Source organism: Cryptotermes secundus, unplaced genomic scaffold (genome assembly GCF_002891405.2).
Source record: "Cryptotermes secundus unplaced genomic scaffold, Csec_1.0 scaffold846, whole genome shotgun sequence".
Taxonomy (NCBI): domain Eukaryota; kingdom Metazoa; phylum Arthropoda; class Insecta; order Blattodea; family Kalotermitidae; genus Cryptotermes; species Cryptotermes secundus.
In genome coordinates this window covers 700,589-714,605 of record NW_019739228.1, presented here as the reverse complement: position 1 = coordinate 714,605, position 14,017 = coordinate 700,589, and the positions used below count along the sequence as shown (strand labels likewise).

Here is a 14,017-nt window from a genome sequence, read left to right as displayed (position 1 = left end):
ATATATATATATGTGTGTGTGTATACAGGGTGTTTCACAACTTTAGGGCATAACTGCAGGAGGTTATTTCCTAGGTCTTTGTGATCAAAAAAGTTCATATAAACATGTGTCCGATTTTGGACGGTTATGAAGTTATGACCGTTTTTTCATTCCCGTACACGCCCTCGTGTTAACCGCGTCTATCATCTGGCAGGTCACTATTTTTAGCCAGCTACAGACAGAGCGTTCTCATTATCTCGACACTTGAGAGGTACCTAAGGCGTGGTGGGCTGGTATGTAAGGCCACGGCTACTGTGGTGGCTACTGGTGTTTAGAACAGTTCTCATCTCGGTGCATCTGTTATGTTCACAATGCCATTTTCATTTGAGAAGTATGCAGATATGATTTATGTGGGTTTTGTGATGGTAACTCAGTTCTTGCCGTAGCTGAATATCAGCAACAGTTTCCGAACCGTAGAATACCGAACCAGAGAGTGTTTACTGGAGTTTACCAGACATTGTGAGATACCGGTAGACTTCTCGGCGTTCGTATTTCAGCCGAGCGTGGTGTTAATGAAGGCGTCAATGAAGAAGGCATTGTTCATATGGTACACCGCAGTCCACGTACAAGTACGCGAAGAATTGCCAGCCAGGTCTCCAGACTTAAGCCCACTGGATTATTGTGTGTGGGGATAGAAGAAAGAACTGGTTTAAAATGTGAAGGTGGCAACGCGAGATGCTTTGCTCAGTCACATTCTGGACACTGCTGACCACAGAAGAAACAGCCAGCTGAAGCTGCTACGTGCTACCCGCGCGGTTCACAACCAAGCAGCAGCCTGTGTTGCAGCCAGCGGTGGCATTTTCGAAAATCAGCTTTAAGCACCAACCAATTCAAATTAAAGGTAATTTCATGAAGTTAACTTTGCATTCATACTTTAAATGTATCATGTATTATGCTGGTTTATTATTTTGTTCCGTTTATTGTCAGGAATCATTACCTTCTATTCTGAGTTTAAAATGTTCATATCTCCGTAACCGTCCAAAATCGGACACATGTTTATATGAACTTTCTTGATCACAAAGACCCAGGAAATCACTTCCTGCAGTTATGCCCTAAAGTCGTGAAACACCCTGCGTATATATATGTATATTTTAAGGATTTTGTTTCGTCCTACCTTAGTGTTGTCCTGTGTTTATTCGTGGCTTGCTGTGTTGTTTTCACTGTTCTAGAGTGTTCTGTGTCACGTAATTTATACTTCCTGTGTCTGTGAGGTTAATGTGGGCATGTTCTGATGTTGTATTATGAGGTCGAACATGTTACGTTGGCAATTACTTTCTTTTGTGTGTTTTTGTTCTTCTATCAATTTATTGAACTTATTAAAGTGATATATATGGAAGTCCTCTTTTATATTCATGATGCCTCCCTTTTTTGGCTTTTTCAATCACTTCCCTGATAACTATCATCAGCCTGTAATAGACTCTTTCCACTGATCAGGCAATTCTTCCTTATTCTAAATAGAATTAATGAATCTTATGGTTCTTAGAATGTAATATTTCACCTCCTGCTTGAATCAATTCTACCACAATATGGTCTCTACCTGGCAATTTATACCTTTCAAACTTTGCAATAGCAATTTCAACCTCAAAGAAAAATAGGATCAGATACTAACTGCTCAGCTGTATGGATTTCTGTCTGCCTAACATCACTGACCATATGTACATTCAATAACTGAGAGAAGTATTTCTTCTACCTATTCAAAATGTTGTGGGATTCTGCTAGCAGATCACCATTCTCATCCTTCACTAAGTTACTTCTAGGTTGTTAACCCCTGTCAAATTAATGTACACTCAACTCTCGATTATCCGGGATAATGGTGGAGATGGAAATCGCGATTAATCGAAAACCCGGTTAAGACAAATTTTATTCAAAGTAGTACTGTAATACTGTACCTTCATAATACTATAGGCCTACCTGTATTTAAATTTATTCAACCTCATTTTTATGTCATCTCATGGCCTATTTAATACTTTTTTTTACATTACACTGAAGTATGAATTAGTTATTTCAATCACAGTGTTCAACAACATCCAACACTTTTTACGAATATTCACACTTAACACTTAAAAAAATTTAATATTGTCGTTTGCTTTTTCGCGGCATTTTCCTTTTTACGGATATCCGTACGAAGCCTACGTAATATTAGCTTTTCACTTAATAAACTGTTCTCTTCACTCTCAAGATAGTCTAGTAAGGATTCCAAATGGTTAAGAGCAGCACCATGTGATATTTTCTTACTAGCAGCACTGGGTGAGCCCTAAAACTGGTCTGGATGATGTGGCCCTACTGGGACTCCAACTTTGACCCTTCTAGCGTCCAGCCCATAGCCAGTCATTATACTGACTGCACTATATCAGTTCCTCTAATCTCCTGTATGCCCACTAAATATGGCTTATATTTTGATATTTCTTTTGCAGCCTTCATGAGCGAACCTGCCCTATACAGGCTTCTTACATTCCATATACCAGACCTCATGCCCATTTCCTGTAGCTTAGGTCATTTATCCAAAGAATCCATCCAATTCTGAGGCCCGTGTGACATTTTGTAACAAACTTATTTTTCACAGTGAGGTATTGTTGAGTTCAGCTTAATGAGTCCATAATTAATATAGTATAATAGTATGCTAATCACAACCTGCAGTATTTAAATTCAGTATATCCTGCTGCCCTTAGAACAGTTAATTTAAATTAATTTTATTAATGTGAAAAACAGATGGGGACATCTGATTTTACTGTGTTGTGGTGTGTCAATTATGGCAAATTATAAAATGGTGTCTAGTGGGACTCAGACTTGTGTGTAATCTGAGCAAGTTAGCTCAGTTAATAATCCTTCCCACTTATATTTTGGAGGTGCCAAGTTTGAATTTCAGGCAGGACACTGACTATCCTGACTAAGTTTTATTGTGTGTGTGTTTTTTTTTTCCTTCCAAGCAAATGCCAGGATATAACCTTAAATTAGGCCACAACCACTTCCTTCTATAACCTTATTAGCTCATTATTCACTGGCATCCCAATTGACTTAGCAGAGTCCAAGTTAAAATGAAAATCTTGAGTTATATAATACAGGATCCCATTGTTTTAAGTTTGCTATGTTTTTGTGTAATTGAGCATTTTATGTTGCATTGTTGTGGAGACTTGAAGAGCTGGTGCTGGGTGATGGGTCAGATCTGCTAAATGTTGAGTCTGAAATACCATCATCCTCCCATACTTCTGCAATGGAAGACTCAGGTGTGGAGGAAGGAAATTACGATAGTAGTCCACAGATGTCTGATACATTGGCTTCACCAGAGAGAGAACCTGCATGGCAAGATGAAGAAGATATAAACATCTGGTAAATGAATATTTTTTTCTCTAGTTAGTTGTGAAAGAACATTCACATTCTGTGTAATAGAACACTGCATTGTATTTTTAAGTATACCAGTAGATGAAGGCTGACAACACAGCACCTAGATATTTCATACTCTCTGCCACCACCAGCCAGCTTGCACTATATCTGTATTAATATTACTATTTCTGTCACTCCTACCTCCAGCCATATTAGGATGGGCTGATTTTGTACCTGCTACCATTGAACATTATCCCTACTCAGTAAACATAGGAGAAATTTCCAAGAAATTTGGAGCAAGTGGGGGTGGAGGAGTGTTCATAGAAAATCATCTTTACTGTTGGTCTATCTAAAACCATCAACAATAAATCTAAACCAATTCTATATGCAGATGACACTAGTATAATATTTAAGAACTCTAAATTTGAAAACTTTAAAAATGACATAAATATTGTATTTGAAGCCTTAAACAGATGGTTCGAAGCCAATTTACTCTCATTAAATTTTGATAAAACCCATTACATATCATTCACAACTAAAAACAACCACCAAATTGATCTGGACATCAGTTATGCCAACAAATTAATCTGTAAAGTACTTGATACAAAATTCCTTGGAATACATGTAGACAGTACACTGTCTTGGAAAATACATATTGAACAAATTATACCTAAATTAAATGCAGCTTGCTATGCGATGAGATCAATTAAGCCTTTTATGTCACAGGAAACATTGAAGATGGTTTACCATGCCTACTTTCATTCTATTATGAACTATGGATTAATATTTTGGGGGAACTCTTCACATAGTGTAATAATTTTTAAAATACAAAAGAATATAATTAGAATCATTACAGGATGTAGAAGTAGAGATTCATGTAGAGAATTATTTAAGAAATTAAAAATTCTACCTCTTCAATCGCAATACATATTATCGCTTCTCTTATTTGTTGTTTACAACAAAGATAAATTCAAATTAAATTCTGATGTCTATAACATGAATACTAGACAAAAATATAACTTCCACCTACCCTCATCAACTTTATCAGTATATCAAAAAGGAGTCTACTTTACTGGCATAAAAGTGTTCAACAATCTGCCACAAAGTATTAAAAACTTGGGCAATGATACTAAAAAGTTTAAATCAGAGTTAAAGAATTATCTACATGCTCATTCCTTCTACTCTTTAGATGAATACTTCAATGTAAATAGAGAATGATGTAAAATTAAGTTATATTAATTTTTAAGCTAAAATTGCCTGTACTTATGTATGTAACCTTTTGACTTGTTCTGTATCCAAAGGTATTAACCTACTTAGGATTTATAGAATGTAATGTAATTGCTTTATTACATTTAATATCATTAAGGTGTCTTTTTAGGTTGGTTATTTAATGACACTGTCAATATGGAGAAGATATAAAAAAAAGTAAAGGTATTCCTGTAACAAGTCATGGAAGCCCATAGGGTTGTGAGATGTCAAGGCTCCCACATTTTACAGACAGTCAGCTCACAGATGGTGGAAGTAATTTAACATTTGAATGTATCTAATATGCCTTAATTCAGTCCATGGTAGCTTGCTCAAAAGAATTTATGCATGCAGTAAATAAGGATAGGATGCTAATAACAGAATTTTCAGGAACTATAAATGAAATAGGAACGGGTTGACATTATTTAATTAACCTTCTGTTCTTGTTATCATTGATGGATTTAGTGTAACAGATGCAATGTCTGCGCAAGGAAAACGTGTGCCCAATGTATTATCAGGTGGCAGCAGTTCAGATGCATATGTACGTATTCTAAAACACAAGTTTGAGGCAACAGTAGGAACACCTGCATGGGCAGAGCTCAGGCATCGGAACACCAGGAAAAGCAACCCATCAGATGACGATGACAGCGATAATGATTCAGACAGTGAAATGTTGCGGGTAAGTGCTGTCGCTTGTTGAACTATGTGATTCCAATTTAAGGTAATCTCTTTTGCATTAATGTAGAATCCAAATTATAGCGTGAATTTTAGTGCTACTAGGTCAGATTGCAGGGTCAGTATCTGTTCACCACTAGACTAAGCAATTATAATAACTCTGTAGCCGATGTGAGGAACATATGTTGTACTCACTGTCTAATGTGACTCTTCATTTTCCAGTAATCAAACTTACGAACAGTCAGAGGTTATTTTGTAAGCACAAATAAATGAAGTTAAATGCATCACTAATGTGAATGTTTATATCACCATTTGCATATTTTCTTTGTGGTTAGTGTTGCTACACATGTGTGGTCAGGCTGTCATTTCTTGTAATCAGTCCAAATCCTGTGTGTAATCACTAACACATGACAATATACAGGGTGTCCCAAGAAGAAAGGTCTGTATTCTGGGAGGTCATAGTATCAATTCATTCTGAGCAAAGAATTATATATGTATGTGTCCTATTTTGAATGGTTTCCGAGATAGAGCTATTTCACTTTGCAGTCCCAAAATTGTTGATAATAAAGAGATATTACATACGTTTTCCAGTACGAGTATTTGTTGTTTAAGTGACAAAGTTGGTACGGTTTTTCTAGTATAATACATTTTCAAAAATTCCACCATCAGCATCTGTGCACTTTGCAACTCATGTGAGGACTGTACAGTGAAATAGCTCTATCTCAGAAACCATTCAGAATAGGAAACGTGCATATACATTTTTTTCTTAGAATGACCAATGCTGTTACCTCCAAAAATATTGACTTTTCCTTCTGGGACAGTCTGTATATTTGTTTTATAGCACAGCCTAGTACAGACTGGTAACAAATGGGAAAATGAACACCAAGCAGAATGGTGCCTTCTGGGTCACAAAATTATTACAGACATTTGCTGCTGTCAGAAAAGGCAGAATGAGTTAAGCTATACAGCTTTGTGAACTTTATGTACATGTGTGAGAATTGAAATTTTGAGAATGGGGATTATCTTATATTCATGTAAGAAAAGGCAAAGTTGTCCCTGTGCTTAACTAATTAAGCACTATACCATGAAGGCATATGGGGGGGAGTGGATGTATAGATCCACATTTTCTTGACCTCAACACTAGCTGGAGGTGAGTGATCAGCTTCATGCCCCAGCTTCTTTACCCCCGGGGAAAGAGCCCCCCCTGGTACCCATAGGATAAGAGGTTGGGTGGACCCCAGAACCGGTCTGGACAACATGGAGAAGAGAAAATTCTTGACCCTACTGGAACTCAAATTCCGGCCCCTCAGTCATCCAATCTTAGCCAGTCACTATACCAACTATGCTATCCCATGTCCTCTGTAGTCATGTAAAAGTGGTAATTTTGTCTGTAACCCTTTGATGGTGTAATAGAAGTAACATACCCTACATGCATTATAGAGCTGTGGAAACAAATTGCATGTGTTTCAGCACTGTGGCAACTTCCTGTCAAGTCAATCATCAGTTCTTAGGAAGGGAACCATTGAGGTGAAGAGGGTTCGTGACTTGAACCATGACACATACACTGAAGGAGCAGTTATCAAAGCAGTACAATTCCACCCTACTGCCACTGTGGCATTGGTTGCTGGTTTGTCAGGTGTTGCCTCACTCTTTCAAGTGGATGGCAAAAGCAACACCAAGCTTCATTCTGTGCAGTTTGACCGATATCCTATACGATGTGCACGATTTTTACCCAGTGGTGAGCAGTTCATTGTTGGCTCACAGCACCATGGTTTTTTCCACAGCTTTGACATGATGACAGGTCAAAATGTCCGAGCGCTTCCAAGTCAAGGATTAGGCATAACTAATACTAAGGTTATTTTATTTACTTTGTATAATATTAAAAGGAGAGAGAACATGTATTTAGTTGTATACATTTAAAGACCAAACATACAGGTACATGTATGTGAAAACATTTTCACAGACAAATCCATGTTTAAGGTTGTGGTGGGGCTGTGTTTCTCAACCACCACTGAGACATTCTCAGTGCAGATACAGTTATGTATTAGAGCTTTATGTTGTGGTACCCAAATATAACATACAGATTACAGTCACATAACAATAACAGTGGAATTATAAAGAGTAATTACATATAATTCACATTACACTTGATCCTCAACTTATAAATGAGTTATGTTCCAAAGCCCTGTTTGGATGTCAAGTCATTTAGAGGTCACAGAACCCCTAATTACACTTCATATGACCAAGAAATTGCAACACAAAAGTTGGATGTAAAAAGATTAATGCTGCCGCTGAGTGAGTTACGTGTTAACTGCGAGCCTTGAATGGCATCACCCTAAAATAATATTCTGACATGAAAAAGTTGTAATTATCCGTTATGGGAATGTGTTCTTATGCTGTTCATGTGTAGAGATGTTAGTAAGTCAAACATCTGTACTTTGAGGACCATGTGTACTTGTAAAAACATTTTTTAAGGTACATACCCCTGGTTTCAACATTATCAGGTCCCTAATACAGTTATTGAGAACATATATTTATTCTGCATGTTTTAATATTTTGAATGTAAATCTTGCACATCGTGTTAATAGGCAATTATTACTCGTATTATACACCATCATAAAATAGTATGCTATACTATACTTACTTACTCATGGACCTGAGCCCTTCTTGAGGAGCTGCCAATTCTGCGGCTACTCAAGAATTTCCCAGCATTTTATGGAACCCGAAGGTTTATTACCGTCTTCACAAGAGCCCTCCACTGGTCCCTATCCTGAGCCAGATCAATCCAATCTATACCATCCCATTCTATCGCCCTAAGATCGATCTTTCCCGATCCTCGTGTCTCTAGGAGACCTCAGCAAAATTAGGCAAGTTTCCCACCTAAGTAGTTTCCAATGCCTTTGGTAGATGAGGGAAGCATCAGGTACCGAGGGCCAACCTCATTGGCTGAACGGGGCTGATAGCACGCACCAGTACCAGTAGGGTATGGCAACTGGTAGAATATCAAAGGGGGACGTACAATAGACTATTAGTCGCAGTGCATGGGGAAACCCACCCTCTCCAATAATAATAATAATAATTAGATCGATCTTAATATTGTCCACCCACCTACGCCTTGGTCTTCCCAGTGATATCTTTCCTTCTGGCTTTCCCACCAGTATCCTATATGCATTCCTCGTATCCCCAGTCGTGCTACAAGCCCTGCCCATCTCATGCTCCTTGGCTTGATCATTCTAATTATACTTGGATTGGAGAAGAGTACAAGTTATGAAGCTCCTCATTATGCAGTATGCTGTACTATATAGAAACTGTTTACAGTCACTGAAATTATTAGGAAAATCAGAATGGTGACAAATATTATTTTTTAATTATTTTTACTTCTTTTAAGGTATTGTCCCGCAATAGCAGAGCGAGAATCGTGTTAGGTCACGTCATCTGGCTTGCATGTGTCTTTTGTTTGATCAGAGCACCAGTGACCCCCCACCCCATGCTTATTGTTCAGGGACACCCACAGTCTCTTGTGCAGGCACAAGACCCTTCTCAAAGTGTGACATTCATATATATATAAATAGCTGCAGAGCCTCACCAGAGGACAGTCTCAGTTGGGTTCAGTTGCAATGTAGGGTAGGTACGTGTTCATTGTAATGCAGAAGCTAACATGATGCAGTGAGTGCGCTTAGTTATTCAATGCAGTTTGGCAGTGAGTCAGAGAGTTAGAGTAATAGGTCACTTGGCAATCTGTTAAAAATGCAGCAGGCATGAAGTAATGTATACTTTCAGTTCCACAAGAAGAGAGATTATCAAAGAAGAGAGTCCAGTTACTGAACACTGGCATTGCAGTGAAATAAAAAGTGGATAAGGGACTGACAAGTAACTGTTGATGGTGAAACAATAATTGCTCTAAATACAGTAAATCCACACATATCTCTCCAGTTAACTTTGTTTTGTTGTTATGCTGATACTGTTTTTCCTCCAAATCTCCACTAACTCATTATGTCCATGCCAGAGCTTAAGAAAGTGGTCAGATACATAAGTATTTACAGTTGCATTCATATTGTGTATATTTTAATGAATATTAGGAGGGGTGAAGAAACAGAGGAACGTAACCTACATGTTTGTTAAGTTTCTTATGGAAAAATCGATCTGCTTAACATCATTTACATGATCATATCCACAATGATGAACAAGGACTTTGTTTAATGATGAATGTCACAGTATCAGTTATGCCGTTTTGTCAGAGTAATAATCTGTGCTATTGGAGGTTATGTATTCTATTGTGTGGTAACATAGTCTGTTGAGACACTGTGCTGCAAGCCAGAAGGTCACGGGTTGAATTCCTGATGAGGTCGTTGGATTTTTTCACTTGACCTAATCCTTCCGGCCACACTGTGGCCCTGGTGTCAACTCAGCCTGCTACAGAAATGTGTACCAAGAACAGATAAATATCTGTGATTTATTTGTTATGGTAAGAAAATAGTAATTTACAGGATTCATCAGGTATTAACAGTATGGGGCATAATATGTGTTGCTATATCAGCATGATGTATATTGTAGGTATGTTGTATGTAGTGGTGATGTGTATATTAGGTATACTGTGCGTAAAATATCTTTGAGGGTGCTTAAAATCATATATAGGTAATCTGATGAAAGGAAAATGCTGTGTTTTCATTGATGTTTCTTGTGTGACACTGTTAGAGATATTTCTTTATAGTTGCACAAAATAAATAACATTTATATCTGTGAATAATATCTATCCAGATGGTGATGTAGGGTCACAGATGTTTAAGACAGGATGCGTTATATACCGTACTAGTATTGGTTTTAATTATGTTTTATACAGTATAGCCAACCCTTTATGATGGTATATTCACATGTGCAACACTTTCAGAATACATATTAACATGTGTAATGAATATACATTTTTTGTTAATTTATTAAGTGCCTGATGATGTCCAGCAAGCGGGTTGAAACTGTCAATATCTGACTGTAATCTGAATGTTTCATTTCTACAGCTTTTAACCTGGCCAGTGATGAGTATGGTCATCATGGCCAAAGTAACCCTTTTGGCCAGTCGGGCATTTAAACTCTGCTAGTGAAAGCGCGCGCACACGCCGCTATTAGAAGCGCAAACACATTCCTAAATACTTATTTTTAAATGTAGTAATTACCGGACAGACTTGAGTAAAACCATAATAGAGGAATTAAAATGATACCTAAGTGAACAACAGCAAAAAAGAATATACAGTAAAACTTGGTTATAGCAACATCGGTTTCTGCGACACCTTGTCTATTGTGTCAAATATTCAATGGTACGAACTAATTCCTCATAAAGCAACTGTTTTTATACCTTGCTTAGTACGACATGCACAAATGCATCAACCTCGTATGTAACGTCATTTTCATTCCTGAATTTCTCTGATATGGACATTGAACGTAATTTAGAAAGTGTGTATTGGGCAAGTAACAGGAAACAGATGAAGATAACTGATTACTGTACTCGTATCTAGGTACAGTAAGGCACAACAATTGATGTAATCTACTGTAATTTGGTGAGTAGGCCTACCTTTAATATACAGTATTAGTGCGGTGTGTATTGTCAGTGAAAAGCGCTGTAATATGTCTTTGATATTACACATTTGGGCAATTCCACGTTAATGTTACATTAGTCTGTACTTAACTACGTATTTCACTAAAAAATGCAATATTTTAACTCTGTTTTTGGTAGATTTTTACGTGACTAACATAAGGCTACTGTGGAAGTGCCCATTTCAGTTACGACATTCGTTTATAACGACACTATTTTTAGGTCCCTTTGATGACATTATAACCAAGTTCTACTGTACATATGAGTTATGCCCAAATTCATCCACGAGCAAGTACTTTTATTGCAGATTAATATGTTAAAATATATTGTAAAATTCGATGTACATACCTTTTTTGTTGTTATCTTGTTGATATATACATAGGTTGAAATGAAATTTCAATATTCGATTTCACTATGAACACACAGAAAACAGATCATGCTCTGTAGTATCTTAGCCATGATGCAACTGTCTGTTCACAACCATAGAAATGGCAGTAATCCCTTGCAGCTATAACGGAAGGTCTTAGCACTGAAGAAGGGACCCCTCTAGCTTTCTCTTGAATAGCCATCCTTTCATTCCTCTATCCTTTAGTCAAAAGATTTGAAAATCCAAAGAGTGTAAGCAGTGCTAGCCGAAGACCAAATGATTTTATTCCTTCCATCTGTTTTATGACACCAAGGACTGCTAAAATTTGTCAGATGTTATGAACAGAAATAAATTTATAATGCAGAACATCCCTGTGAAGAACTAGGAAACCATTTTTGCAGTACGCATCAAAATTTAAAAAAAAAAAATTGAAAATAGAATGTAACTCTTTGTATAAAAATTTTCAAATCTTCCATTGTAATATGCGACACTATGTTCTTTGCTGATACAAACAAAGTTAATTCCATCCATTTATCATAAAAATTGAGTTAGATACAGCATTTTTAAATTCAATGCTTAAAATTGTTTAAGTGCCCTAACAGGAACAAACATTTAAACGGACAGTAGCAACAGGCTTTTAAAAGCGCACCAGCAGCAGGCATTTAATAAATTCGAGCTACCCCAAGCTTACCACCATTTCATAAGTCCAGCGTTTAAAGGTTAAGGAAAGTTCACAAAAGGTACTGATTGTACTGAGATCTAGTTTGCCCCCTGTTTTATTACCTCACTAAATTGGTTACTGTTTCTTTGTTAAATTGTTGCTGCCTAGATATTTATATTTCGTGCATTTTTTCATTGTAGCTGTTTTTAGTCTTTATGTCATATTTCTGTCTCATTCTCATCATGTATTATTTTCCCTGTGGTATTCCTAATCTGTTTAAATTTTGTATGAACAGAAATGCAATACAAAAATTTATGTAAATGAAAAGCCTAGAGGAGCTTCAAGAGAAATATGATCATAGTTTATGCATGAACATCATCCATGACACATTTGAAGTGCTGTGAGAGTTTGAACTGTATCTTAACATTCTGTCACAAGAAAAAGTTTGGAATGGTGAATTTAAAGCTATAAACTGAGGAAGACTCTTAAAGGGAGCAGTCTAAATTTGATCTGATTGAAAAATGTAACCAAAAGTGCAGGAAAACCTTCTGTTCAGGTTCTGTTCTTATATAACAGTAAGGGGCTAAAGATTTCATTGACAAAGTGGTTAATATGAATGGATGGTGAGAAGTCTGCTGTATATTAAAGAGTTTTATAATTGAAAGAATTTAAGATGATTATGTCATTTTTCAAATTTGGTACTATTCCTTCACAACACAGAATTTTGAAATCTCTCCTGATGGCCGGTTATTGGCTGTGTGTGGAAGATTTGGGAACATCCATCTTCTGACAGTAAATACACTGGAAGGTGTTGGACTCCTGAAAATGAACAGTGAAGTCTCAGCTGTTACTTTTGATAATGATGGATCACGCTTATTTTCACATGGAGGTATAGTATTTTGTTTATCATAGTGAATATGCAGTTTAATTTGAAGCTGTCCAGGACAATGTTTCTTAACCTTTTCCATGCCATTAATGAGATATATCACTATAATATCAGATCTTCATCCCTGAAATTCTTCGGTATATTGACATCGTAAGTGCATCAGCAGCTGTCCTATCATTTCTTGATGTTAAAATAAACATCTGTAGTTTCCACAGCCTTAAGGTGAGTTACCATCGAGGAGAAGTTCTGTACAGATAGGGTTGAAGGCAGGTGATGTGTTCATTCCAGAATGCTTTTGATGAAAGTGCATTATAGTCAATATATAATGTGTAGGACCTTATTCATTCCCTATGTCTGCGGTTCTGAACCAGGGGTATGTGTACCCCCATGGGTGTGCATTAAGCCTGTTGAAATGATTCATGCCTTATATTTAATACATTTTCAGAGTGCTTGAAAGAGTATATAAATTTCTTGGTGACTTTCTTACATACAACTTTTCTCCGCATGGAATAAATAATATTTGTTTAAAATGATAAGGCCTGCGTACCTTATTCTGCTTGTGATACAGTAACACATTCTGTGATTAGGATTAAGTTGCCACAGGAAAAGGATATATGGCATTTCACCCAGAGACCAAGGGATAATTGAATTTTCACCCTAAGAGACTGGTCTGACTTTGCTGAAAAGAAGCTCAGAAACTCTCTCTGGGTTCTCTTCTAAAAATATAGCAATAATGATGATAGTGAACTCAGAATGTTACCTAAAGTAATACCACCTGTATTAGGGAAATATTCAGTTCAAATCATGGCCAGGACATTTACTGCCCTGGCAGGTTTTTCATGATATCCGAAGTTCCTCCAGGCAGATGCAATGAAAGCTTCTGTATCCTTTCCAGTGCACTATCATTGTAGCAGTTGATGCTGTGTACTCTGAACTACAGACAGCATGTTCACAGCAGCAACAACAATAATAATTCAGTTCTTTATTTTTAATGTGCTAACTCAGCAGCTACAGTAGCCAGTCACAAAGTCAATAAATGATGATGATGAACCTTTATAATGGGTAAAGGTAAAGCTATCCATGTAACAGGCTATGTAGACCCATTGGGTTGTGAAATGTCAAGACTCCCACATTTTCTATACAACCAGCTCGGCTCACAGATGGCGGTGAGGTTGTCGGCCTTACGCGCCAGCCACCTTTTACCCCCCACAAAGATTCCTGGTACTCATTTCTGTTGGA

General features: G+C 37.1%; 1 protein-coding gene across 1 annotated transcript in view; it reads left to right on the top strand.

The window, feature by feature from the left end:
* The window catches only part of LOC111871778 (U3 small nucleolar RNA-associated protein 18 homolog), a 30,050-nt gene that overhangs the window by 5,669 nt on the left and 10,364 nt on the right, over positions 1-14,017 (top strand). Inside the window, exons 3-6 of the mRNA XM_023865098.2 lie at positions 3,169-3,366; positions 5,071-5,284; positions 6,751-7,134; positions 12,613-12,781. Coding sequence (XP_023720866.1) covers positions 3,169-3,366; positions 5,071-5,284; positions 6,751-7,134; positions 12,613-12,781 — 965 coding nt within the window. The remainder of the gene's footprint in view (positions 1-3,168; positions 3,367-5,070; positions 5,285-6,750; positions 7,135-12,612; positions 12,782-14,017) is intronic.